This window comes from Capricornis sumatraensis, chromosome 10, assembly GCF_032405125.1.
Source record: "Capricornis sumatraensis isolate serow.1 chromosome 10, serow.2, whole genome shotgun sequence".
NCBI classification, from domain to species: Eukaryota; Metazoa; Chordata; class Mammalia; order Artiodactyla; family Bovidae; genus Capricornis; species Capricornis sumatraensis.
In genome coordinates this window covers 62,037,157-62,063,421 of record NC_091078.1, presented here as the reverse complement: position 1 = coordinate 62,063,421, position 26,265 = coordinate 62,037,157, and the positions used below count along the sequence as shown (strand labels likewise).

General features: G+C 43.3%; 1 protein-coding gene across 2 annotated transcripts; it reads right to left on the bottom strand.

Annotated features, from left to right (window-relative positions):
* Positions 1 to 263: 263 nt before the first annotated feature.
* On the bottom strand, positions 264 to 26,041 carry LOC138087596 (zinc finger protein 502). Of its 2 annotated transcripts, XM_068982862.1 has the most exons (5): positions 25,850 to 26,041; positions 24,731 to 24,875; positions 20,225 to 21,462; positions 9,126 to 9,133; positions 264 to 1,356 (listed from the first exon to the last, which is right to left on the bottom strand). In XM_068982862.1, the coding sequence occupies exons 1-5, from the start codon at positions 26,039 to 26,041 to the stop codon at positions 264 to 266; spliced, it is 2,676 nt and encodes an 891-aa protein (XP_068838963.1). The 2 variants fall into 2 exon arrangements, with proteins under 2 accessions (XP_068838963.1, XP_068838964.1); XM_068982863.1 differs by lacking the exons at positions 9,126 to 9,133; positions 20,225 to 21,462; positions 24,731 to 24,875; positions 25,850 to 26,041 and adding an exon at positions 2,310 to 2,364 and having other exon boundaries at positions 264 to 1,828.
* Between the last annotated feature and the right edge of the window lie 224 nt (positions 26,042 to 26,265).

The window sequence follows — 26,265 nt, the reverse complement described above, 5'->3', positions numbered from 1 at the left end:
CTATTAGAGTGCCCTAGGGAGAGGAATGGCAAGGAGCCAGGATTTCTCTGAAAAGTAGGAACTTCCTTCCTATCCTGTATTCCCAGATGCCCACCTGGAGTAGGCTCTGCATACTCCAAATTCCCACCTCCATTTCTGGAAATATTCTTCTGAGTATGGTGTCCAAATCTCCTTTATCCTTCCCTCTAGGAACTTCCTGTGCCTCTACCCTGGGCCAGATTCCTAGCACTCTCCCTCGAGAAACCATCACATGAATGCCAGATTTATTCAGCACTGTGAAGTTTCTGATGTCTGAAAAGGACTGAACTATGTCTAAAGAATTTCCCACAGTCAACACACTCATAAGGCTTCTCACCAGTGTGAATCCTGTAATGTTCACTAAGGTGTGCATACTTCCGGAAGGTTTTCTCACACTCACTACATTTATAGAGCTTCTCACCAGTATGAGTTCTGTGATGTTCAGTAAGAGATGTGTTGTGAGCAAAGGCTTTCCCACATTCTTGACATTTATAAGGCTTCTCTCCGGTATGAATTCTCATATGCTGAGTGAGGCAGGTATTCTGGTTAAAGCCCTTTCCACATTCATTGCATTTATAGGGTTTTTCTCCAGTGTGACTTCTCTGATGCCGAATAAGGCAAATGCTCTGAATGAAAGCTTTACCACATTCACTGCATTTGTAGGGTCTTTCTCCTGTATGAATTCTCTGATGTTTAGTGAGTGGGGTGCTCTGAGCAAAAGCTTTGCCACATTCCTTACATTTATATGGTTTTTCTCCAGTATGAATTCGCTGGTGTTTAATAAGGGATGGGCTCTGACAAAAGGCTTTCCCACATTCCTTACATTTATAGGGTTTCTCTCCAGTATGAATTCTCTGATGCTGAGAGAGGTTTGCCTTTGTATGGAAAGTTTTCCCACACTCATCACATTTATATGGTTTCTCCCCAGTGTGAATTCTCTGATGTTGTATAAGATTTGAGTGTTTGCGAAAAGAAGAGCCACATTCATTGCATAAATAAGGTTTCTCACCAGTGTGAATTCTCTGATGATGAATGAGGTGTGTGTTCTGACTGAAGGCCTTCCCACATCTATTACATTTGTAAGGTTTTTCTCCAGTATGAGTTCTCTGGTGTTCAGTGAGATGTGAATGATTGCGGAAGGAATTTCCACATTCGTTACATTTATACGGTTTCTCTCCAGTGTGGATTCTCTGATGCTGAGTAAGAAATGATCGACATCTAAATGTTTTCCCACACTGCTCACACTCATACGGTTTCACTCCAGTATGAATTCTTTGATGTCGAATAAGGAATGAGCTACGACTAAAAGTTTTCCCACATTCCTCACATGTGTAGGGTCTTGTATGAGTTCTCTGATGCTGGGTAAAGGATGAGCGCTGAGTAAAGGTTTTTCCACATTCACCACATTTCCAAGATTTTTTCTGTGTAGAGAGGGTCAAACATTTACTTTGGCCTGAAATCTCATTGGTGTGTATGCTACTTGTCTCCCATTTATGTAGGCTCTCTTCTGTAGAAACCCTGAGATGTGTAACAAGACTTGAGGTCAAAAGCAAGCTTCTCTCTAAATGATATTCCTGGCTAATCATTTCTGGAGGTGCTTCCTTATGGATAAAAGTTATTGCTCCAAAACCTTCTCGGAAAAACCGTGGTCCAGGAGCCTCTCTGGGAGGGTTTTCCTTCATGTTCTCACATATATGTTTTTCTTCAAATGTAGAATCCTGGTATTCATCCTCTTGGGATCTCTTTGATGCTACCCCTGGCAACTCAATATCAGTGCCATCCTGCTCTGGAGCAGACTTGTTCATCCAACCTGAAAAAAACCACTGCAGTGAATTTCTCTTGTGTAGGGCACAGTGGAAGTCCCTTAACTTAGAGGGACCTCATTTTGACAGGTCTTAATACTGGCCTATGAGTAAGGGTCAATAAGAGCAAGTGAGCAAGTAATTCAGAATTATAAGCGATGGAAGAGATCTGCACCAGGGTAAGGTGATCATCATTAATGAGAAATGGACAGCTGTAGACACCAAGGAAGTGAGGCAATCAGAGACAAGGGAGATAAAAGGAAAAAGACAAATAACAGACTAAGATTAGGGCAAAACAGTGAGAGAATGTAAACGAGCCAAACAGTAGAAATGTACCAGGGAAAAGCTGGTCCCAAGAGGTGCTCACTCACATTCATCCCAACATCCTAAAAGAGAGAGCAATTTTCTCTTCTGAGCTTCACTGAGTTTCTCTTGTAAAATTTCCAAAGCCCTCCTATTTCTTCCACTGGTGAACACTTGCTCACTCACCTGGACAAATCTCTCTTCCAATCTCTCTCTCTTCAGCTCCTTGCATATTCAACATCCACAAATCTTCTCTTTGCTTTGATTTGTAAAAGACTTCAAGGCTGGAAGTGGAGCCCTGCTCATAGAGGAAAAAAAGGTGGGGGAGGGGATATCACTGTCCCAGTAAACAGAAAAATGAGAAAGAGCTGTTGTCTGAGGATACTATCTGATAACACACAAAATCTGTCAGGATAGTAATGTGCCTGCACCACCAAGTGTTACGATGGCTTCCAGCTTTCTGGATTACAAACTCCATCTGTCAGCTGTTCAAGTGACAGCCAGACAGACTAACATATTAGCAAATACTCAAGCACTTGATAAACACATCAGAATGTTATTTATAAAGATAAAAATAACTATGAATGGGAATATCCATGTTAATGAGTCCACTCTTTCCATTATACAATAATCTAAAGAAAAGGCAATTAATATAATCAAAATTTACATGGGGGAAATGGCCTCATAACAAGGCTAATGCATTACGTCTGATCCACCCACCTCCCCTATAGTCAAGGAGCTGGATAGTAGTTAGGGATTTCTCTCTATTTGATACAACCTAGAGATACACTGATTGTCCTTTCTTCAAAGTGTCTTATCAGTGAAAAATTTTTTCTTTGGGCACAGCTCAATATAAAACTGCAAGCTGCAGCTAAAAAAAAAAATTCTGTGAAATAATTTTTGACTTACAAAGAGTTGCAAAAATAGTAGAGAGTTTCCGGTTTTTGGAAAGTCAAAATTGTAACTGTTCATCAAAAAATATCTCTCCCTATAAGCCTGAAGTGAGAAGTAAAACTGGAAACATCTCAAGGAAAACAGAAGGCAGAGAGATGGTTATCATAATCAAGACCTCAGAAAACATGAAAGAATAGGATGTCTGGTGAAGTAATTAATAAGACCAGTTCTGTGGCCGTCTCATTAAGGTCTGTGCCTCAGTGTTGAGTTTTAGAGATTTAGGAGGATTCTAGGTGGGATTTCCTGATCCTCTTCCATAACAGGGACATAAAGTAGACCCACTGCAGAATCCTACAGATATTCATGAGGTAGAGTGGGGCCTGCGTACAATCAGAACTAGACAGCCCTATATATATATAGGGCTTCCCTGGTGGCTCAGAGGTTAAAGCATCTCCCTGGAATGCTGGAGACCTGGGTTCGATCCCTGGGTCAGGAAGATCCCCTGGAGAAGGAAATGGCAGCCCACTCTGGTACTCTTGCCTGGAGAATCCCATGGAGGGAGGAGCCTGGTAGCCTACAGTCCAGGGGGTCGCAAAGTGTCGGACACGACTGAGCGACTTCACTTCACTTCACTTCACTTCAGACAGTGGAGAAAAAGTCAGACATGACCCTGCCCACCCAGAGCTTACATCACAGCTCAACAAAGAAATTACACCAGTAGTTACAAATAAGGGAATTAAAAAAGCAGAAATATTGGGCACTGTGGAATGTAGAGCAGAGGGGACCTAATCTAACCTGGGAAAGAAAGCCTCGCTGAAGAAGAGATAAGTAAGGATTAGATGGGTGAAGAGGGAAAAGAAGATATCAAGAGAAATGAAATGGAATATATAAAAGGAATCAAGCCCCATGCTTCAAAAAAATGAACGAGCTCTAGTAGGGCCAAAGTACGAAATGCTAGAAGTAAGCCATGAAGCCTGAGGCAAGCAAATACAATCCTGCAGGTCATTTTAAGGAATTAACCCTAAACTGAGCAGAAGGCCACAAAAAGGACTGGAAAATGTTTGAAAAAAGGATGTGACATGATTAGATCTGCTATTACACACACACATCCTTTTGTCCATAGTACAAGAGAAAGCCCTGGGATTTCTTTGGAAGGAATGATGCTAAAGCTGAAACTCCAGTCCTTTGGCCACCTCATGCGATGAGTTGACTCATTGGAAAAACTCTGATGCTGGGAGGGATTGGGGGCAGGAGGAGAAGGGGACGACCCAGGATGAGATGGCTGGATGGCATCCCGGACTCGATGGACGTGAGTCTGAGTGAACTCCGGGAGTTGGTGATGGACAGGGAGGCCCGGCATGCCTCGATTCATGGGGTCGCAAAGAGTCGGACATGACTAAGCGACTGAACTGAACAAGAAAAGTGTGTACAGGGGTGAAAGGTAGGAGGCAAGGTGAAGGCTGCAGTACCCCTGAGAGGTTGTTTCAGCAGTCCAATAAGGAGACTGGGCTAAGAGAAAAAACAACAGGACAAGAAGAATATTAGAGGGAGATGTAAGGGGAAAAAGTTAATGACAATTTGCTGGTGTGAAGCTTGAGTGATGACAGTAACATTTAATGAGAGTGGGAACACTGGTTTGGGAGGGAAAAGATATATTCAGTTTGAAATATCAGGCATACATGGATATTAGAGGAGAGAGGTATGGGCAGAAAACTTATATTTAGAATTTTTGTCATAAAGAGAGTAATTGAAATTCTGGGAGTAACAGATAAAATCATCAAGAGTATATAGCTAGGGGATCTCCCCAGCAGTTCAGTGGTTAAGACTCTCTGCCATTCCAATTCAGGGAGTGGGGGTTCGATCCCTGGTGGGGGAACTAAGATTCTTCGTACTGTGTGGCACAGCTTAAAAAAAAAGAGAGTGTGTAACTAGGAAACCTTAATGGTGAGTTTACACATTTATAAGGAAGTTAAACTCTGGTTTTTGACTTTATAGACTCTTAATCCCCTAAGAGAAACATAATTTAATATATGATAAAAATTGGCATTTCCAATCATGAATAATCGATTTCTCCCAAATTATGCTGAGACTGTTTAACTATCTGGAAAAAACACTTGGTGAGATTCCTATTTCATACCATATACCAAAATAAATCTAAACTGAGTAAAGGGTTAAAAAATGTATTTTTTAAATTTACACATCAAAGAAGTAGATGGACCTGATAAATAAAAGGATTCTTATTAATGAGTAAAGAAAAAAGATGAACTGACAGAAAAATGGGTAGTATAACAAATACTCCAAGAATTACAAAAAGCCAATAAACATATCAAAACAAATCTCCACCTCCATGGTAATCAAACAAATGAGAACTCAAAGAATGAAGAATTAATTTTTATATCAAATTGGAAATTTTCTCTTTAATGCTAAAACTCAAAAACTGGCAAAGTTCAGGAAAAGAGCCTCTCACACACGACTGGTGGGAATGTAATCTGGTACCATCTTTCCAGAGATAATCTAATTATATATAGTAGGTCTTAAAGTTGTATGCTGAGTGTCAGTTGGGACACCATGATCACCATTTTGTAGGTACAGGAACTCAGAACAAAATTCTCAGTCTATGCTATATACACCTGCAATGTATCTCAGAAGATCCTCAAATTTATCAGTATGTCATAATTTCAGATACAAATGTAGCATCATATATGTATGTTAAAATATGCATATGAATAAGACCAAAAAAGGAAAATTAATCATCACCAAGGGGATATGAATTACAAATGATTTTTCCCCTCTATTTCCCATATTTCCTCAATTATTTATATTCTGCCTTATTTTTAAAAAACTAACTTAAGGAATTCTCTGGTGGTCCAGTGGTTAGTACTCTGCACTTTCACTGCTTGAGGGCCTGGCTCAATCCCTGGTTGGGAAACTAAGGTCACAAAAGCTGCACAGCATGGTCTAAATAAATAAATAACTTAAATCTCTCAGAATATCTATCCATTTGTTAGCCATGATCATCTCTGAGGAATAAGATTATGGCACACTTTCTTCTTTTTTCTGGCTGCGCCACGTGGCATGCAGGATCTTCTCCAACAAGGGACTGAACCTTTGGTCCCTGGGTTGGGAGCACAGAGTCTTAACCACTGGACCACCAGAGAAGTCTGAAACTTTTGTTGTCTTAAGGCCTTTCTTTTTGTAATGCTTGAAAGTTTTTCTGTAAAAATAAATAAATAACTCTGTAATCACAGAAAAAAGTGAAAAAATATAATCAGAGATGAGCACAGAGATTTATGTGCAAGGATCACACTATTACTATAATTTTAAGAAAATACAGGCAAGTAAAAATTGATGGTATACCAATATGACAGATTATGAAATTATTAAGACTCATGTTTTCAAAGAATACTCATGAGAATACAATATGTTAAAACAGGAGACTACAAAACACTAAAAACAAAAAATATGCACATATATACCAGTACTAAAGTAAGCATTCAATAAACAGAAACAGTTATCAACTACACAGATATATACAAAACACACACATACAAAAGGACAGTAGAAGATCCTCCAAAATGTCAACAACTGATCTCTAGGTCATTTAATGGGTTACTTTATGTTGTCCTTTATATTCTTCTACATATTTCATTTTTCCTGCAATAAACATGAATTACTTTTTAAATCCAAAAAATATCTTAAAGTGAAAGATCTGGCTCAGAGTTTTAACTGTCCCCCCCTAAAAAAAAAACCCTTTTTTTTTAATGCCACATCTAATGGATATGGTATAGGTTTCCCATTCAGAATAAGATCAAAGTGGCAAAGTGAGCTGTACTGAAACTCAAGAAACTTTGCTCTGCCATAGCCCATGGGAACAGGCTGCTTATCTGAAAAAGGTGACAAATCAGGTAATATTCCAAGTCTGTGAAACCCTTGACTAAATGAGTTAATTCACATAAAGCACTTATAAAAATATATGCCACACAGCAAGCACTCAACATAAATCCAGAAATGTCACGTTTGAGAAGGACAAGTCTGTCACATCTACTCTCTAGTTGCGGATCATCTAAGCTGTGTGTCTACATCAAAAGTTAGCAAGCATTGCCTTTGTAGTTTGAAAACAGAACTAGACAATATGTAAACAAGTAAGCTTATTTGTTTCAACATTTTTTTTTTAAACAAAAACAGGTGGTAGACCAAAATTTAGCCCATGGGTCACAGTTTGCTGACACCTTGCTTCTAAGTCGGCTGGAATGGAATGCTTACACAACTAAGATAATGTGAAATATCTGTTCATGATTTTAAGATGCTAAAAGGATCAAACTTAATCCAGATTTGAGGAAAACAGGTCTGTGTGTGTGTGTGTATATATATATATATATATATACACACACACACACACACACACACAACATCATTTTGCTAAAACTTACAGGGACCTAGCATCCTCCTCATGTCTTGTAAGGTTTCTCCCTGCTGCCACTTCGCTACTCCTCTATAAGTGGCTGATGGATTCTGGGAAGCCAGGTGTTTTTCAAGAACTGAAACCACAATTCCTTACATAACACCACACTTAAATGTACTGTTTTGTGAAGCCCTTCCTGATTTGCTTGTTGGCTCCAAGTAAAGTATTCCTCCAGGCTGCAACAGCACCCTGGACCTACATTTTCTGCAGCGTTGGGTCACTTAATAGCAGTGCGTCCTCGGATAAGTCATCTATTCTCTACGGACCTCGATTTCCTCATTGAAAATTAGATGTTGTTGTGAAGGTTAAACAAATGCACAACTGTTTCAAACAGTGCCTGGTATCCGTTAAGAGACAAATAAACGCGGGTTAAAATATTATCACAGATCTGCTCACATATGTATCTTCCACTACTACACTGGGAAGCGACTTCCCACTTGGTAAGGCTCCGAGGTCACTCACTCTTGTAGTCCCGCCTCTAAATTCTACATAATATTTGGCAAGTAATGGATAGTAAACTTTTGTTGTTAGACATAAACGTTTCAGCGTACATACTGTCAACTGAGCTTTGTAGAGAAAAGGCGGCAGTGACAGTTCAAAATTAGAGATCAAGAAATCGGCTCGGTATCCCAGAGAATTACAGCTCAGGTCTCCAAACTCTCTCGCTAGTGCGTTTCACACTATTTGCTTTCTCCTCTTAAGTCCCTTCAAATTTTTTTAAGTTTTTGAGCTGCAAGACTGTTGGGGGAAACAGCTGTGCCCAAACGGAGAACTCTGACCCCCAGGATTTCGTTTCCGAACTCGGGTCCTAGGTCTCGGTCACTTATCCGTTACTCAATCATCATTCACTCATTCACGCCATCATCTTCTTAGGTGTATTCTGTGTGCCAGGCCCTGGTGAGTGCAGTGCTGAAGTTGCAAGCGGGGATGGGCTGCCAGGAGCTCGGGGCCGTAAGGGTACTCAAATATTCGGGGAGAACGAGGCCCGGGCGGGTTTCCAGATAAACCAGGGCTGCCGCCACTGCCGAGAGGCGTGCGGTGTCTGTCTTTCCCTTCCCCTAGGTCCCGCCCGCTCACCGTGATGTCCGGGGGCTCCCCACAGGGCAGCGACCACTGTCCGTGAGGAACACGGAGACCCAGGGGTTAGAGTCACCTGCCGAGGCCGGAAGAACAGCGGCGCGGCCGGTAGTGCGTCATCAGAGGCCCGGCGGCTCTTGTCCGGCGCAGCCCTCTGAGGTCTAGGAATTAAGAGGAGCCTCTCCATAGCGGCCTCATAGAAGGCGATCCCCGTCGGTTTCCCTCCAAGCCCAGTGGCATGCCTGATGCCCCATGAAAGACTGCCTTGCTCGGAATACAATGACCACCTCATGCCTCGGGAAAACTGTAGATGGAAAAAGTACTAGGTAGGTGTCAGAACGGGCCATCTCAGCAAGAGAGTAATACATTGCATCTGCTGCAGAATAGCTCCTGGCACTTCCCTACTGGTCCAGTGGCTAAGACTCCGTCCTCCCATTGCAGGAGGTCCAAGTTCCATCCCTGGTTAGGGAACCAGATCCCACATGCTGCAACTGATCCTGTGTGCTCAGCTAAGACCTGTGGCAGCCAAATAAGTAAATAGCTTTTTTTTTTTTTTATGCTGGCCCTACCTTCTCCCCTTCCCTTGGCTTATAGGCAATGGGGACAGCCCATAAATGGTGGCTCCTACCTCAGTATGGTTCCTTGGACTCTCATCTAAACAGATTCTAACTTTTGGGAACTGAGTTACAACTTCACATCTCCCCTCTCTGACCTGTTTCCTCTCAATAGCCAAGACCTCTCTGCTTCTTACTCTCAAGCTTCAAGTAGATTTGGTGTAACTCCCAGCAGCGGTGATGGGAAACCCAGACCAGCTCCAGAGGCAGGACTGAGCCTGACTAAGGGCTTTGCTGGCCCCAGTCTGCCCAGTTGAGGGCTCACCACCACCAGGGGACAAAAAAGAACAGTAGCTCAGCAGCTCCTGCCATTGACGTCTATGCTTGAGGCAGTCAGCTGGCACTGTACTCCATGTTGAACTGTGAAAGTAAAACTGTTTTCCCAGTCAAGTTAGGGTTGGTTTCTCTCATCCACACCTATCCACAGGAATGGGTTTCCCTGGTGGGTCAGTGGTAAGGAACCCACCTGCCAATGCAGGAAACACAGGAGACTCCAGTTTGATTCCTGGGTCTGGAATATACCCTGGAGAAGGAAATGGCAACCCACTCCAGTATTCTTGCTTGGGAAATCCCACGAATAGAGGAGCCTGGAAGGCTACAGCCCAGGAGTTGCAAGAGTTGGACACCACTGAGCGACTAAACAACATCCAGACGACTATGGCAGGCTTCTGCAACCAGGCAGCCTTTAAATAAAGGGTTACAAATCCCTTTCAATCGCCTCATTTCATCCCAACCGCCTAACCCTGAGTGGAAGAGAGGATTTACGTTCAGAGTAAGTGAGCAGCAGGGCCAGAGTAGCATACTCTCAAGAACTTCGGGAAAATAATCTTGTCCACAGTGGCACGTCTGACTTGTTTCCAGCGGCCCGAAGCGAGAGAAGTCAGCTCGGCAGGACCGGAGTCCCAGAATCTGGAGGAAGCTGTCCTTGCGCTGGTACGAGCCCCTCCTTCTCCAACCCATTCCCCTCACCCTCCCAACCTGTCTATTCCTTCCGCCGCCCCACCCGCTTCGCCTCTCTCTGCTCTTCCCCACTCTCATACTTACTCTTTCCCTTCCTGCCCTGGTCCCATCCCCAGCTCCCAGAACAGCGCCCACTCCCCGATGGCAGCCTCCTCCTCTCCGTAGCTGACCTCAGGCTGCAGCCTCTTCTCCCGCTTTCCTTCCCAACACATCCGCTCCCAGCGCCTGACTATAGCCAGATCCTCCCTTGGCCAAACTGCCGATCCCTCCTTCCCCTCCATCCTCTGCACTCCTGACTCACCCAGCCCCTTCCCGCTCTTCCCTCTTCCCCGTGCAACTGCCCCTCCCCAGGACCCTCACCTCCGGGTCTCCCAGGCGCCAGCCAGTCCAACCCAGATCCCGGACCCTCAGTCAGCGCGCGAGCCGCGGCTCAGTGAACCGGCGGGGGAGAAAGCGCCAGGCTGCAGGCTCTTGCCCGCAGCTCCAGGAAGCGAGGACGGGTCACCATCTTTGTGGTTCTCTCGCTCGGTTCCTCCTGCTGGAACCCGGGGAAAAGTGGCCGGCTGTGGGGCCAAGACCCAACTCGTTCCCTACTATAAAATGGATTTCCAGTGAACCTGTCTCAAAGGACTAGGTGAAATCATGGAAGAATGAATCATCTTGAAGAGGGCAAGTCTTTGATCTGACAATAAATGGTAAATATCCAAACAGCAAAGATCACAGTAAAGGGACTGACTGTAAACTGGGGGAAATACTTGCAGCACATATGGCAGATGAGAACAGTCATTTCTTTACTACAGAATTAGTAGAATAAATTCTTAGGGCTTTCCTTGTGGCTCAGCTGGTGAAGAATCCGCCTGCAGTGCAGGGGGCCTGGGTTTGATCCCAGGGTTGGGAAGATCCCCGGGTTGGGAAGATCCCCGGGTTAGGAAGATCCCCTGGAGAAGGGAACGAGTACCCACTCCAGTATTCTGGCCTGGAGAATTCCATGGACTGTATAGTCTATGGGGTCGCAAAGAGTCGGACAAGACTGAGCGACTTTTGCTTTCACTGTTCACTTTAGAAATAAATTCTTAAGAGGATCAACAACCCAACAGGAAAAAAAAAAAAAACACTTAAAGAACATGTACAGGCAATTCACACACAAAAAGAAATACACATGGCTTTTAAACACAAGATATGATTTTCAGGTTCACTCATAACTGAATGCAAACTAAAATATGACAGCATTTTTCATTTATCAGAGCAGAAAAGACAGCAATTGTATTATAGAGGATTCAGGGAAATGGGCATTTTCACACATAATAGGAACTGCTTTTGCAATTTCGATCTAAATATCAAATGCACATGCCCTTTATCAATTTATCCTGCAGACAAAATTGCTGCAGGATAAACTGATAAAGGACAGTATGCTAGGATATTCATCATGGCATTGTTTGTAAAAGCAAAAGATAGCAAAGAACCTACATGACCACCAGTAGGGCACTTGCTCCATGAATCATGGTACGTCCATATAACAGAATATCACACGGCAGTGAAAAAGAATGAGATAGATCTTACAGGCAAACAACCCGTCTCCAAGACACACTGAGTTAAGAAAAAAAAAGTATCCTAAGCTCGTGTGTGTGCCTGTGTTGGGGGGAATATATAAGACTATAAATGCATGTCTGGGAGGATCCCCAAGAAACTGACAAGTTATCTCTGTGATGCACATACTGGGTACTCTGGGCTGGGAGGGACACTTCTTTGTTGTCTGCTCTTGTACCACCGAACTTCTTACCACAGGCAAGCACTGTTGTTCCCAATTAAATGAAGCACTTTTAGATGAGGAGAGGGGTTCTTGGAGGCACACTGAGAAGATAGCTTGGGCGAGGGGATAATGGTCTTTAGCCTCAGTTATCTTAATCCTGACTGTGACTGCTGACTATGAAAATGTAGATAATCCACAAAAGTGGGGGCATATGTATACCTATACCTGATTCATTTTGCTGTACAGTAGAAACTGACACAACATTGTAAAGCAACCATGCTCCAATAAAAACATTTCAAAAAAAAAAGAATAAAGAGAATGTAGATAAGAGAACTTCCCTCCTCAGGTGAAGTCTAAATGAGATTAAAAAAACATCTGGCATTTAGCAGAGTGCCTAGCACATAGGAAACCCCTCCAACAGGGCAGTTACAACCTTGCTATTGGCCCAGCATGGGGACCTGGGTAGCCAAGTAGCCCGCTAGGACTTAGGTTGCCTCCTCACACCCAGGGTGACACAGGGCAGCCCCAGAGAGGCACACAGAAACCAGGACCTCTCGGGTCTGGGCTGGGCCTCAGTGGTCAGAGATCATGTGTCACAGGGTGTGGAGGACTGGATTGATCCTCCGTGCCCCGAAGGCCTGCTCATTCCATCTGTCTCTTATCCTTTGGCCCCTGCAGCTGCCTGGGTCAGAATCCAGGGTCTCTCCTGGACTCTTGACAGAAGTGGTCTGTATGGTCTCCAGAGTCCTTTCTCCCCTCACCAGCCCAGCCTCCACTCTCCACAGCTTTAACTGCATGTCACAAACACTGGGGTTACATATATTCTCCAGCTGAATCCCCTCGCCTGGCATTAGGTCCTTGGTAACTGACCACTGTGTTTCCCCTGACTCTTATTCTGCTGTTCCCCACTACCCATTCCACACCCCACAAGAACATCTTACCACTCCAAACAAGCCAAGATCTTTTTCTTAATTTTTCCCTTCTGATCATGAAAATAATTTAGGCTCACTGTAGAAAATGTAGACAATGCAGGAAAATTTAACCACTGTTAATACCTCAGGTATTTATTTTCTTCCAGTCTTTTCTAGGCATGTATTAATACATTTAAGAAAAATGAAGTATCTATATACACCACTGAGTTTTATACTTTGCATGTTTCATTTAATATTGCAAATATTTTATTGCATCACTAAAGATTCCTTAAATTATGATATTTAGTGGTTGCAGAACATTCCATCACATATAATCATTCTACTATTGTTAGTCAGTTGGACTATTTTCATTTTTTGTAAAATATTAACACTGACAAGTATATAAACCATTGTCAAAATAATTAGTTTTAGTTTTCTAAAAGTGGTACTACTGTATCAAAGGATTATCAACATTCTTTTTTAAATCATTTAGCTTCCAATAAAATAATAATGAGTTAAAATGGTTTAAAATATATGAACAACAATGATGGGATAGGGAAACAAATTTCTACAGGATAGAAAATGGATGAAATAGTGGCTTCATCCACAATAAAATTAGATGGAGGGAGTGACAACTTGAAATACTTGCTAAAGGCAATGCAGTAAAAGGAGGCAGCTGTCTACCTGCCAAACTCCAGATGACTTGGGGCTTGGAAACCCCTGGTGCAATGAAGGGTAAGGTGGAATAGGGCTAAAAATAAGTGCATCAGGGGTCTAAGAATCCAAGCTTCCACTGCAGGGGGTTGGGTTCACTCCCTGGTGGGGGAACTAAGATCCATGCGTGCAGTGCAGTGCCGCCAAAAAAAAAAAAAAAAAAAAATTTTTTTTAATTTAAGAATAAAAAAATAAGAGCATCAACTGAAAACCTGTAGTTAACAGTTGATCCCCTTCTCTCTCACTCTAGAAAATCACTTACATTATCCAAACCCCAGACAAAAACATGAGATGATTTTTTGCCAAAAGATCTCTGCATCCTGGCATTTAGAGTCTTCAGAGAAACAACTTGTTCCTACCAACCACTCAAGAGGGAAGCCTTTTACTGAGCCAAGCCCACTACCTGCCTCCACACCACACAAATATATGTATGTTTATATCTGAGTGTGTAAGAATCACAACATATTTGAGGAAATCCTCCAAAGAGAGTCAACAGGATAAACAACAACAACAACAAAAAGACCCAGAGCAGGGGAATGAAGGTGGTGAGGCAATTCAGTGACAGAAGAGACTTTAAGGAAAATTCTTCTAATTAGAATACTCAGATTTAAGAGCCATCTGTAAAATGAGAACAGTATGCTACACAAAAGGAATAAAGTGAGAACAAGAAAAGGCTCTTACAAATTAATTACTGCCAAAATACTCACTAGAAAGGTTGAAAAATAATCAAGGTACTCTCCCAGAAAATGGTATATAAGACAAGGAAATGAAAGTAATATAGTTAAGTAGTTGAGGATCAATCCAGAAGTTATATTTGATTGACAGGAATTGCAAAAACAGTGAAAATAGAAAAAAAATATATGGAAAGGGAAAACTGTCACATAAATAACATGAGAAAATTTCCTAGAAGTACTTGAGTCGCTAGATTGAAAAATTTCACTGAGTCCATTAGGGAATGGAGTATATCAAGGATAAACAGGAGACTTTAAGAGCTTGAAAGGGGTGGGAAAAGAGATCACAAAAATGTGAGTTCTATTGATTGTCAAAGAATAAGAATTAGCCTGCAATCAGGCATCTAATTAGCAATGTCGGACGCTATACGTCAGTGAAGCAATGCCTACAAGCTCTGGGGGTAAATTTTCAACCTAGAATTTCACAGCCAGTCAAACTACCAAGCAAGTGTGAGGGCAGAGAAAGTTGTTTTACATACATAGGCACCCAACATACTCTTGCCTTCCACACGTTCTTTTTGGTCAGTGACTTGATGCTCTGCAGTGAAACCAGAGTGGAAACAAAAGGTAGATGTGGAATTTAGGATGCTATGTACCAGTGTAACAACAGGACAGTAGGCATAAAGAATACGCATTTCCACTGCTTGGAGGATGGGTTTGATCCCTGGTCAGGGAGCTAAGATCCCACGGGCTGCGTAGTGTGGCCAAAAAATTTTTTTAAATTAAAAACAAACAAACAAACATCCTGGACAGACTAAAACAGGAGGCTAGAGGTCTCTGGAAGGAATATATACAGGAGAAAGGGGGACTCAAAGAACGTCTAATTGGATGGAGAATTTGGGAGTAACGGAGGAGGTATTAAAAGCAACCAGCACAAGGAAAAGACAACTAGAAACTTCAATAAAAACAAAATGCTGCTCCAAAAAGGAAACAGAATCACAATAAACTACATCTGCAGTGAAAATGTATACAGTCATAATAACATTCATGCTGTTTATTTCAACTTTCAGAACAAATCAATAAACAAAGCATAAAAGACTATCGTTACAGAACAGAATTTAAGAATTGTCAGACTTGACACTTTCAGAGGCAGAGAGGTGGACAAGGGGAGGAGACAGAGCATCCCACTCTCTACCAAAATTCTACATCCCACATTCTACCAAGTGGAGAATGAGATACTATTTATAGTTAATACAATAAAACTAAGTTTGTGATTATAATAAATATTTTTCCTGATTATAAAATTTTTGTTCCTTATAAAAAATATGAAAATTACTTTAAAAAATTTTAATCACCTATAATTCCATTATCCCTAGAACCTGGGTTTGAGCCCAAGCTCTGGAATTTACCATTTGTATGGCTCCAAAAAAGTCACTTAAACATTTATAACTTTTTTATTTCCTTCATGTATTTTATCTATACACTTTTAAAGAGTATACAGTGTATGTAACAACATTTTACGAGAACTGCACTATATACACACAATTTTGAATCCAGATGCTTTTCACTTTAAAGCCCAAAGTAAAACTCTGGATACAAGTATCATGCTCTTCTACACTTGTAAATATACTTCTTGGCCATGGGGAGGTCAGAGGTTTCCCAGAGATGGGCCTGAGCCACATATTAAAAGAAGCCAAATATTACACAAAGCAGAAGGGGGCTGTGGGGTATGGTGAGGAGAGATCACAGGCACCACGAGAGCAAGCTGCCTCCAGGCCGCAGTAAAGGTGCATGAGAAACAAAACCAACAAGCTGGAAAGAGATGACGAAGAGCTTGGTAAATAAATCATGTTAAGGGGTCCAGCTTTCCAGTGAGAGACATGAAAAGGGGGAAATGCAAGCCTTGCTTGGTTTGGTACCCCAGGACCTAGCACCATGTCTGCCACAAAGAGAGTGCATAACAACTGTTTTTGTCATCAATGCCTGATACACTGGAAGCCAGAAACGGCTCCTGGGTTTCCGGTCTGGGTGTTGGATGATGCCACCATTTGCTGAGGGGGGCGGGGAGGGGGGGAGAATCCAGGAGGAGCAAGATTGAAAAGGTTATGTGTCTGGGCAACATCCCTCGAGATTCTGTAGTCTGATGTTGATTTTGAAAAATGTCACTGGGAATTCTTTGGCAGTCTAGTGGTTAGGACTCAGCACTTTCACTGCAGGGGCTGGAGTTCAATCCCTGGTCAGGGAACTAAGACCCCACTAAGTCACACACAGCCAAAAAAAATAAAGTTACCATTGTGTAGCAGGTGTGGGTGATTACATAGTAAATCCCCAGGTGTGATTTGAGACCCCAAAGGATTCTTGGATTGGCCTCAGGGAGTTGATATGCCTCTACAAATGAACACAAAACTGAGCGTGCAATCTGAGTTTCTCCTAGAGGATCCACAACCTCCACAAGATTCTCAAATGGACCGCAACCCCAGAAAGGTTAGGCACACAGGTGGGAAAGTGACAGAAGTGGGAGGACAGCCACCTAGAGGAGAGAGGGGACCCACAGCATGGTGGAAGGGCTAGCTTCCTGAGCCTGGAGGATTCACAGCCAATTGTGTTTGACAGGGAGCTGTGTGTGCTTATGTGCATGTATGCTGATGAGGAATCTCTCCCCCAGGATTCACTTTTGCATCCATTTGCTGTCTCACTTAAGGGTAAAAACAGACTTCTGCATTCTACCCTTAATGCTCACCATCAGGCCTAGCTCTCTGAGAGCTGAAAGACTGATAGTTAGCAACTTAAAAAATGGGGCTTCAGAGTTCCCATCTACTTCTGGCAAGACCAGCCTAGGAAGAAGGGAGATGAAGGGACTTCCCTGGTGGTGCAGTGGTTAAGACTGTGAGCTTCCACTGCAGGGAGGATTCAATTCTTGGTGGGGGATCTATTTTGCACGAGAATAAAAAAGCAGGGCGATGACCCCAAGGAAAAGGACAACCTAAGCAACCTAAGTTGTTTGATAACAAAGGGTAGTCACTCCTCTCCTACCAGAAACCCTACTGGAAAAAGTAGGTGGTAATTTATTTCGAGGGTTGGAATTGAATTGGAAGGGAAAGTTGTTATAAGCTGGGGAAGGATCTGATCTGTTTAGCAACCTACGAGGCTCACATGATTTGTGTAGGATCAGGAGTCCTGAACCTGGGTATTTGTGGAAACCCAGATTTGGAGATGAAATACAAACAAAAATGTAAAAAGTCACTTTGTCGAATAGGGGACAGAAAAGCATGTTATATAGAACTTGTTTTGCTTATATAAATAAACTGGTATATTCACTTGAAACACAAATACAGTGAGTCAGGTCAGCGTCTCAGCAGCCAAAGGTCGTCAGAGGCACAGAAGCTGATGTGGTCAGTGTCCTTTTCTGCTGAAGCAGAACACTGCCTTATACTAGAGTTCCCCTCCACCTCTGATCACACACATCTGTGACCTGCAGGTTTTACTTGCCTGCAGTGGTTCACACCCTTCCAAAGTTTTAAAAAATACTGAGGCCTAAAACAGAAAAAGTTTCAAGTGTCTCAGATAATTCTAACATGCAAATGAGGTTAAAAAACCACTGTTGTAAAACACTGGGTCAGTGATTCCCAAACCTAGCTTTACATGATAATCATCTGGATAGCTCTTCTGAACTCCCTACGAATAGAGATCACAATCAGCCATGACTCAGCGTTCAGTTAGTTACAAGGATAAAAATACAACACAAGGCTCCATTTAACCATCTTAATGGTCACAAAGCACAATTGTGGCCTCTTAGTGTATTAGTGTCACCGATTTACCCTGAATCTTCAGACCTGCTCGCCCTCTCTGAGCCTCTTGATCACTCAGGGAGGAAGATACCTAACTTGTTCCTAATTTCAGCAGAGACATGTGGTGTTATTTTTGGGTCTTTCCACTTCCAGACTGGGAACAGAAAGAGTCACTATCAGGGTCTATGAGGGCATGGGCCCTTTTGGTTCTTACTTGGGGCTTGTATTGATTTTTTGTGTCTATATGATTCAGAGTGAAACTGGGAAGAGAAGTCATACATACTTTGATGAAAGATTGTGGTTAAAGAGGAAAACAAGTTAAGAAGTTAATAAGCTTTTTGTGTATGCCTTTTGTATGGCAGAATACTCTGTAAACTACAAAACGCTGTGTAACTAATATTTAGTCCTGTAGAAATGAGACAATAAATGCATGGACTTACGCACAAGGGCTGCCCCCAAGTGCTCTCACCAGGTATAGCATTTACAGTAAATGCTTGCACGCTGAGAGTAGGATGTAGATAGATCCAGAAATCAAGAGAAGAGACTCAAACCCTATCTTAAATTTGCTGTTTGCTGGTCACTCTAAGGCACATCCCCAAATCTGTCAGCTCGGCTATGAGACTATCTACCCCTTTCTCAGACTCTCCCACAGATTTGGGTGGGGTTACATGTGTAAGACAGAATGAACATGGTAGAACAAAGGGAACCTGGATTTAGGACCTGGGTCTGAACACAGGCTTGTTACTTAGTCTTGGCTAAATGACCTCTCTCAGTAAAGGGGACAAACAGCTCTTTCAGTGTAACAGGGATTAAGGTAATGATCTCTGTGAAAACACGATATAAGTGCCAGGTATTATGACTCTACACAAGAAGGTACACAAGGAATCAGGTTCTGTATAAACACAAGGCAATATTATTACATGACTCTACCTATTGCATAGTTGTAGAAATTGTTTTTCCAGGAATAAAGGCTCAAATGGTAACAAAGGTATCTTACCTCAGCCAGTTTCTTCCTCCTCCTAAAAGTTTTCATATGCCAATACCTCTGAATTTCTAAAAAAAAAAACAAATTAAGACCTTAGGAATCCCACTCTGCCCCCTCCCTCTCTGTTCATTTTCCTCTTGGGTCCTCTCAGAATTACAAGGGCTCCATTATTTCTTCTAATGACCAGATCATTCAGAAAGTGACAATGATGCCCAAACTGAGCCCTCTGGCTGGCCTGGGCAGAATGAGAACAGACAAAGTGGGCATGCCTCCAGCTTTATTCTGTGACTCCTCTATCTTGGAAGGGGTCTGTTAGCAGCGTCTCACTCAAATGGAATGCAGTGGTAACCACGGTTGTTATTAGAAGACTTCTTGATCTTCTCAAAGGAACACAGCCCAGCAGTCTCGGTGGCTCTGCTGTGCAGTCTGCACCCGTCCTCAAGTGACTGCCATGCAGGCTGGGAAATGATCAGAAAAGACTCATTAGCAGTCTCCAGAGCTTTACCATTCCAGCTGTGACGAGGTGCAGACCACGAGGGAAACAACCGGTTCCTATTTCCATCCATTTAAGGAGTGGCAGACAGTTTTTTGTTTAATTTTCAAAAAAAATTACCCAGGGAATGGAAAATTTAGCATGTTCACAGGTGAGAGTTGTTGGTGAATTGCTACCCCAAGTGGTTTCCTTCATAAGTCACTGCTTAAACCCAAAATACTAGAACACAAGGTTCAAAGCGCCCGAATCCCATCAGTCAGACACACCAGTAACCTGCATGTTGCCCAGGAAAATTACCAGAGTTTTCAAAAACAAAATTAAGTGAAAAATCCTTTTCCCCAGAAGGATCTTTATCACGGAGCTCTGAATGACCCGTTTCTAAGAAGGCCACATCCCATTTCACACAATATGATCACTTGGAGTACTGTTAAAAACAAAATCCTTGCCTTGAGGCCTTCATTTTCATTTTCTTTAAACTAGCCTCTGAAATGTCTGCCTTGTGTTTTGTGCTGCACTCCTGAAAACTGTTGCTTTTTTTCTTTGTTTTTGGCTGCAGAGCATATGGAACTTCCCTGACCAGGGATCAAACCCGTGCTCCCTGCATTGGAAGCTGAGTCTTACCCCCTGGACCACCAGGCAAGTCCAAAACCATAACTTTGTAGGACAGAGCAGGCTTCATTTTCACCGAGGAGGAAATAGCCAAGAGGTGTCTATCAAACTTGGGGAGCGGGAGGTTTGGATCGGCACCTGGAGGTCTCCCTTGTACTCTATGTGCTCTCCACGAGGTGGGTTCTGTGGTGGCGCATGAGGTGTGAGTTGGAGATGAAGGCTGCACCGCACTTGGCACACTCATAGGGCTTCTCCCCCGTGTGGGTTCTCTGGTGCACCGTGAGGCTCGACCTCTGCCGGAATGACTTGCCACACTCATTGCATGTGTATGGCTTCTCCCCATTATGGATCCTCTGATGAATAAGCAGGTACGAGCTGCACGTGAAGGCCTTCCCACACTCATTGCACACATACGGAAGGTCCCCGCTATGAATTCTCTGGTGCACAATAAGGCATGAGAGCTGACTGAAGGCCTTTCCACACTCGCTGCAGTCATAAGGTTTCTCTGCGGTGTGAATTCTCTGGTGCACGATGAGGTGTGAAAAACAACTGAAGGCTTTTCCACACTCTTTGCACTCATATGGCTTCTCCCCAGTATGGCTTCGCTGATGCACGATAAGATTGGCGCTCTGGGTGAAGGCTTTGCCACAGTCATTACAGGCAAACGGCTTCTCCCCGGTGTGGATTCTCTGGTGAACAATCAGGTTGGAGCTCCGAGTAAATGTTTTCCCACACTCGTTACATTCATAGCATTTTTCTGTGATGTGGACTTTCTGGTGCCGGGCAAGCTGTGAGCTGTAACTGAAGGCTTTCTCACATTCGTTGCACTTAAATGTTTTCTCTAAGGAGTGGATTTTTTGATGTACAGTCAGGTTTGAACTCTGGGTGAAGGCTTTCCCACACTTTGAACAAACATAGGGTTTCTGTCCAGTGTGGATTCGCTGATGCACAACAAGGTTTGCACTCTGAATGAAGGCCTTCCCGCACTGGTGACATTCAAAGGGTTTCTCCCCAGTGTGGATTCGCTGATGCACCACAAGGTTTGCACTCTGGCTAAAGCCTTTCCCACACACACCACATGTAAAAGGTTTCTGCCCAGGCTGGCTTTTCTGATTTTTAACAGAGCCAGAACTGAGGGTGTATCGCTCCTCAGATTTGGGACACTTCTGGTCTTCCTCTTCTTTGAGCTTTTCAGAGAGGTGACAGTCCTTCACTGTCACCTGTCCAAAATCTTTCTGCTCCCTCTTTATTCTTTGCCTCTTTAACATGTTCCTATTTTCACAGGCTTCTCCTAACTTGGGTCCTTGCGGGTCAACTTTCTGGATTCTTCCTGAAATGATGAAGGGTTTTTCTGCTTCATCACATATTTCAATTTTTGGAACCAATAACTGTGGATTTTTGGTTTCAGCACCTGAAACAAACAAACAAACAAAAACAGAAATGCAAGTTTCAGATTTTTATGACCTAGAAAAAGAATAGGATGGTCAATTCATAAAGATGGGGAAGTATGTTGAATTCAGCTGTGAGCTGCAGGTCATGAGCAACTGCACAGGGGAATCGAGCATCCAGACACCCTACTGGCACAGACCAGGGCCACTCTCCAACCAAGAAGGGAGTGGGTGGCATGGGGATGTTTAAGGCACAGAGCAATACTGGGTAAGGGGACAGTCCAGTTTGGTTTCTGGCTAAGACCATGGTAATGCAACCATGGTAATGAAACTCCAGCCGTCACTCAGGAAGGGCAGTGTCAGAGAAAGAGAATGGCTGAGCCCTGGATACAACAAAGCCCTGACTTCGACAACAACAGAAAACCCTGAAAAGCTAATCTTCTTTTGGTTATATCTATTTCTACTGTTCTGACTTTTTAAAAACTCTACTCCATTTTTCTCCCTGTAGTTTAAAACTGCTCTTATATCTTCTTTTCTTCTTCCTTATCTTACTTTTCTCCTTGTTACCTCTTTCCCCTGCTACCTCTTCACTCTTCCTTTCCTGATTTTTTGGCCACATCACATGGCTTTTGGAATCTTAGTTCCTTGACCAGTGATTGAACCTGGGCCTTCAGCAGTGGAAGCGGGGAGTTCTAACCACTGGACCACCAGGAAATTCCCCCCCTGCTTTTTAAAATTTTTTTTTTTAATATTTTTTTAAATTTATTTTTGGCTGTGCTGGGTCTTCGTTCCTGTTTGGGCTTTTCTCTAGTTGTGGCGAGCGGGGGCTACTCTCCAGTTGTGATGCTCAGGTTTCTCACTGCCATGGCTTGTCTTATTTCGGAACATGGGCTCTAGGGTGCACAGACTCAGCAGCTGCAGCTCCCGGGATCTAGAGCACAGGCTCAATAGTTATGGTGCATATGGTCCTAGTTGCTCCGTGGCATATGAGATCTTTCTGGATCAGAGATCGAACCTGTGTCTCCTGCATTGGCAGGCGGATTCTTTACCAATGAGCCACCATGGAAGCCCCAACTTCTGAATTTTTCCAGATGTACAAAGGAAATAAAAACAAGAAAAGTTTAAAAACTTGTTTTAAATATATAAACTTTAAGTACTTCCCTGGCAGTCCACGGGTTAACACTCTGCATTTCCAATGCAGGGTGCGAGGGTTTGATCCCTGGTCAGGGAACTAAGATCCCACATGCTGTGTGGTATGGCTAAAAAATTAAAAAGAAAATTTTTTTTATTTTAATGTATAAACCTTAATAAATTCAATATTAATGAGTACATACCAAACTTTAAATAAAACTCTCAGACAGTCACATCAACATTTCCAAAGTACTTTCATGTATACTATACAATTTTATTATCAAGATGAAAGTACTTCCCTTCATTTGTATGGGAGCTAAAAAAAGTGCAAGGCTGTTTTCACTCACTGCTATATGTCTAGCACCTGTTACACAGCTGAGCACACAGGAAGCAGGTCCTCAACAAATCTTGTATTTACTGAATGAACAGACCCCAGTTCACAGAACAGAGAATGGAGGTTCAGAAAAAGAATGGACTTGCTCAAGGTCAAAGAGTTCTCAGAGACACGGCAGCAACTACACTGGGGTTCCCTTCTCAATTGCTGGAAGTCAGTGTTCTCGCCATTACCTGTAATGACAGAAATTGCTGGCAGAAAGGTGAGTCCTGGCTGGGAAAAGCAGGGAAAGAAAACAGTTGCCTGGTTCTCCCTGGTGGTCCAGTGGTTAAGAATCAGTCTTCCAATGCAAAGGACATAAGTTCAATGGGGAACTAAGATCCCACATGCCACAGGGCAATTAAGACTGCACACCACAACTAGAGAGCCTGAATGGTGCAAGTAAAGAAGCCCTCGAGGCAACCACTGAGCCCATACTCAGCAACAAGAAAAGCCCCTGCACCACAATGAGAAGCTGGTGTACCACAACTAGTGAAAGCCCACAGCCCACTTGCTACAACAAAGACCCAGCACAGCCAAAAAAAGATAGAAAACAGTGGCCATTCCTAGTGGATGGGTGCAGCTGTTGGGAGTTCAGACCATGAATGTCTGATAAAGCAGGGAAACAGAAAAGAATTGATATAAGGGGACTGTGCCAGAAGGACTGGAACAGAAAGCAAAGATGGGAAACAGAAGTTACTGAGAGTTTGGGGAATTAAAGAAGACACAGGAATATAAAAGGTGGCCGTCCTAACCTTCCCCACAACACTGGTTTAAGAAAGGGACTTGGTTTGCAAATGCTTGAGGAACTGGCTAGGGAGGAGAGAGGGTTCAGAATATTCAAGCACAGCCCTGGCCAAGCAAGACTCATAGCATGACAGTGCCAGAGGGACCTTGGCAGGCATGCAGGGACTGCTTCCACAGCACAGGACTTATGGTGACCACACACTTGACCCAATTATATGTCTCTACTTCACAAGCTTCCACCACTGCTAGCCATGCATATCCTGAGTCCCAGCCTGAACCAGGTGGTAAGTCAGCCATCATGACTGACTTTGGACATCATCATGGCCAAGTGTTCAAAATCCTCTAGAAAGTCCACAAAGACCTATGAAAACGGAACACCTCAAAAAATCACCACAAAAGGTGACCGTTCTTATCTTAGCTTCTCTTGTAGGCTTCTCTTGTAGGCTCAAGCTACAACAATCACGAAGCATAGGGAGAGGACATGTGTCTACATGTGTGCATAGATATGAAACTTGCTGAACAATAAATGTGATCAAAAGTTAAATTTGGAGAACTTCCCTGGTGGCTCAGTGGTAAAGAATCTGCCTGCCAAGTAGCTGACACAGGTTTGATCCCCTGATCCGGGAAGATCCCATTTGCTGAGGACCAACTAAGCCTGTGTGCCACAACTACTGAGTCAGTGCTCTAGAGCCCAGGAACCACAACTATCAAAGACCACGCTCCCTAGAGTCTGTGATCTGCAACAGAGAAGCCACTGCATTTGCAGCAACGAAGACCCAGCACAGCCAAAAATGAATAAATATGTAAGATTATTTTTTTTAAAAAAGCTAGATTTGGAGTTTACCTGTGTTTGCCTGGTGTGGTGTCTTGAAACTGTGTGCAAAACAAGCCATTTCCTTTGATAAATGCATAGGCATCTTTCAGCATCCCTCTGCCCAGCTCTCCCTGATACCTTCAACCCCTCAGTGCTCTCTGTTGCTCAGGCGAGACCAGACCAGCAGCCTCTACAGTCAGATTCCGAATCAGAGAATTGACCTCACCTAGACAGGCCATGTTCCCATGAGTGTCCAGGAGCTCACTCTTGGCCAGAGTCCCTGGTAATGAACAACTGCCTGGGGCTGAAGCAGCAGGTGCTTCTTGTGTTGGTTTCAGGACTACAGCCACGTCCCAGAACATGTTCTGACCCTAGAAACAAGCAGGCACAGGTGGGTTTATGAGGAGACTGTCGGTGGAAGGTGGTATGATCATAACTTTGAGGATGAGAACATAAGCACCTATTCTTCAAGGCCATAAAAAAAAAAGAAAGAAAAACACCAACTATTTTTTTAAATAGGGAAAAGGAAGCCAGAGAGCCTTCCCTAATCCCCAAGGTGAGTTAGGCAGAGAAGCAAGCCTGCTATCTTTTCCCCTATCACTTTGATTTCATTTCACTGCCCAAACCTAACTTGTCAGTGAGTGCATGACAAGACAAGAAAGCACATGGGGAGATTTTTCAGAGTAGATCTTCCTAAGACCTAAAGATCAAAGAAGCAAGGTTCTGGTCATGTTATTACAGAGAGGCTTTGGGGTACCTCTGCCCTCATAGGGCTAGTCATGGTGAGGTGTAGGTTTGAAAACTTACAGCCTCACGAGTCAAATCGTGGTCTGTGGACAAGCTGAATCACCATCACTGGGAGTGTGTGAAAACTGCAGAGTCTCTGACCAATAGCCCAGATCTCCTGAATCAGAATCTGCATTTTGACAAGACCTCATCCCCTGACCCCAACCCTTGGTGATTCTTAGGCATATTAGTTTGAGAAGTACAAGTAAAAGTTATCAAATCATGCCTGGATGCACCAGAAGAGCTTTTTTTTTTTCAATCAGAGATCTGGGGCCCACCTCCCCAGAGATTCTGATTTAACTTACATGAGATATGACATAGGTATCATGATTTCATAAAAATCTCCCCAGGTAATTGCAAACTGTAGCACAGTTTGAGAAGCACTGCTTTATAGAAAGTACTGAATGTCAACATCAATACAATAGTATGTTTCAATTAAATTGCAAAAGACTAAAGAGCCCTCACCAGGAAACAAGACTCTAGGTGTGGAAGCAGAGGGACAGGGTCCCTCCTGAAATCATGTGCAATCCTCCCTCCCTTCTCCCCGACCACTGCTTACCTTTTCCTCCTGTTCTGACACAGGGAGGCATGACTGAGGATCTTCCCCAGGAGCCCAGACTTTGATGTTTTCAGAGCGCACCTGTTGGCTGGATACCTGGCCCACAGAGCCTTCCTCCTCTTCTTCCTCTTTTTTCACTGTCACTGGGCCCCAGTGGGCCAGGGCCACAGCTTCTCTCAATTCTGCAGTCATCGTCTCTGCTCAGCAGAATTCCTATGGCTGGGGGTTGCCCAGCAGAAGTCAAGCCCCATCTAATCTTTAAGTTTCAAAAGCTTCTTCCTGAGTTTCCTCCCAGGGACATGATGAGTAGTTTCTACTGGGAAATCAGAAAACACTGTCAGGAGAGCAGAGGTCTGCCTGGATGCCACTAAGACCACAGGTTACCAGTGTCCAGGCAGCAGCCACTGCAGCACAGG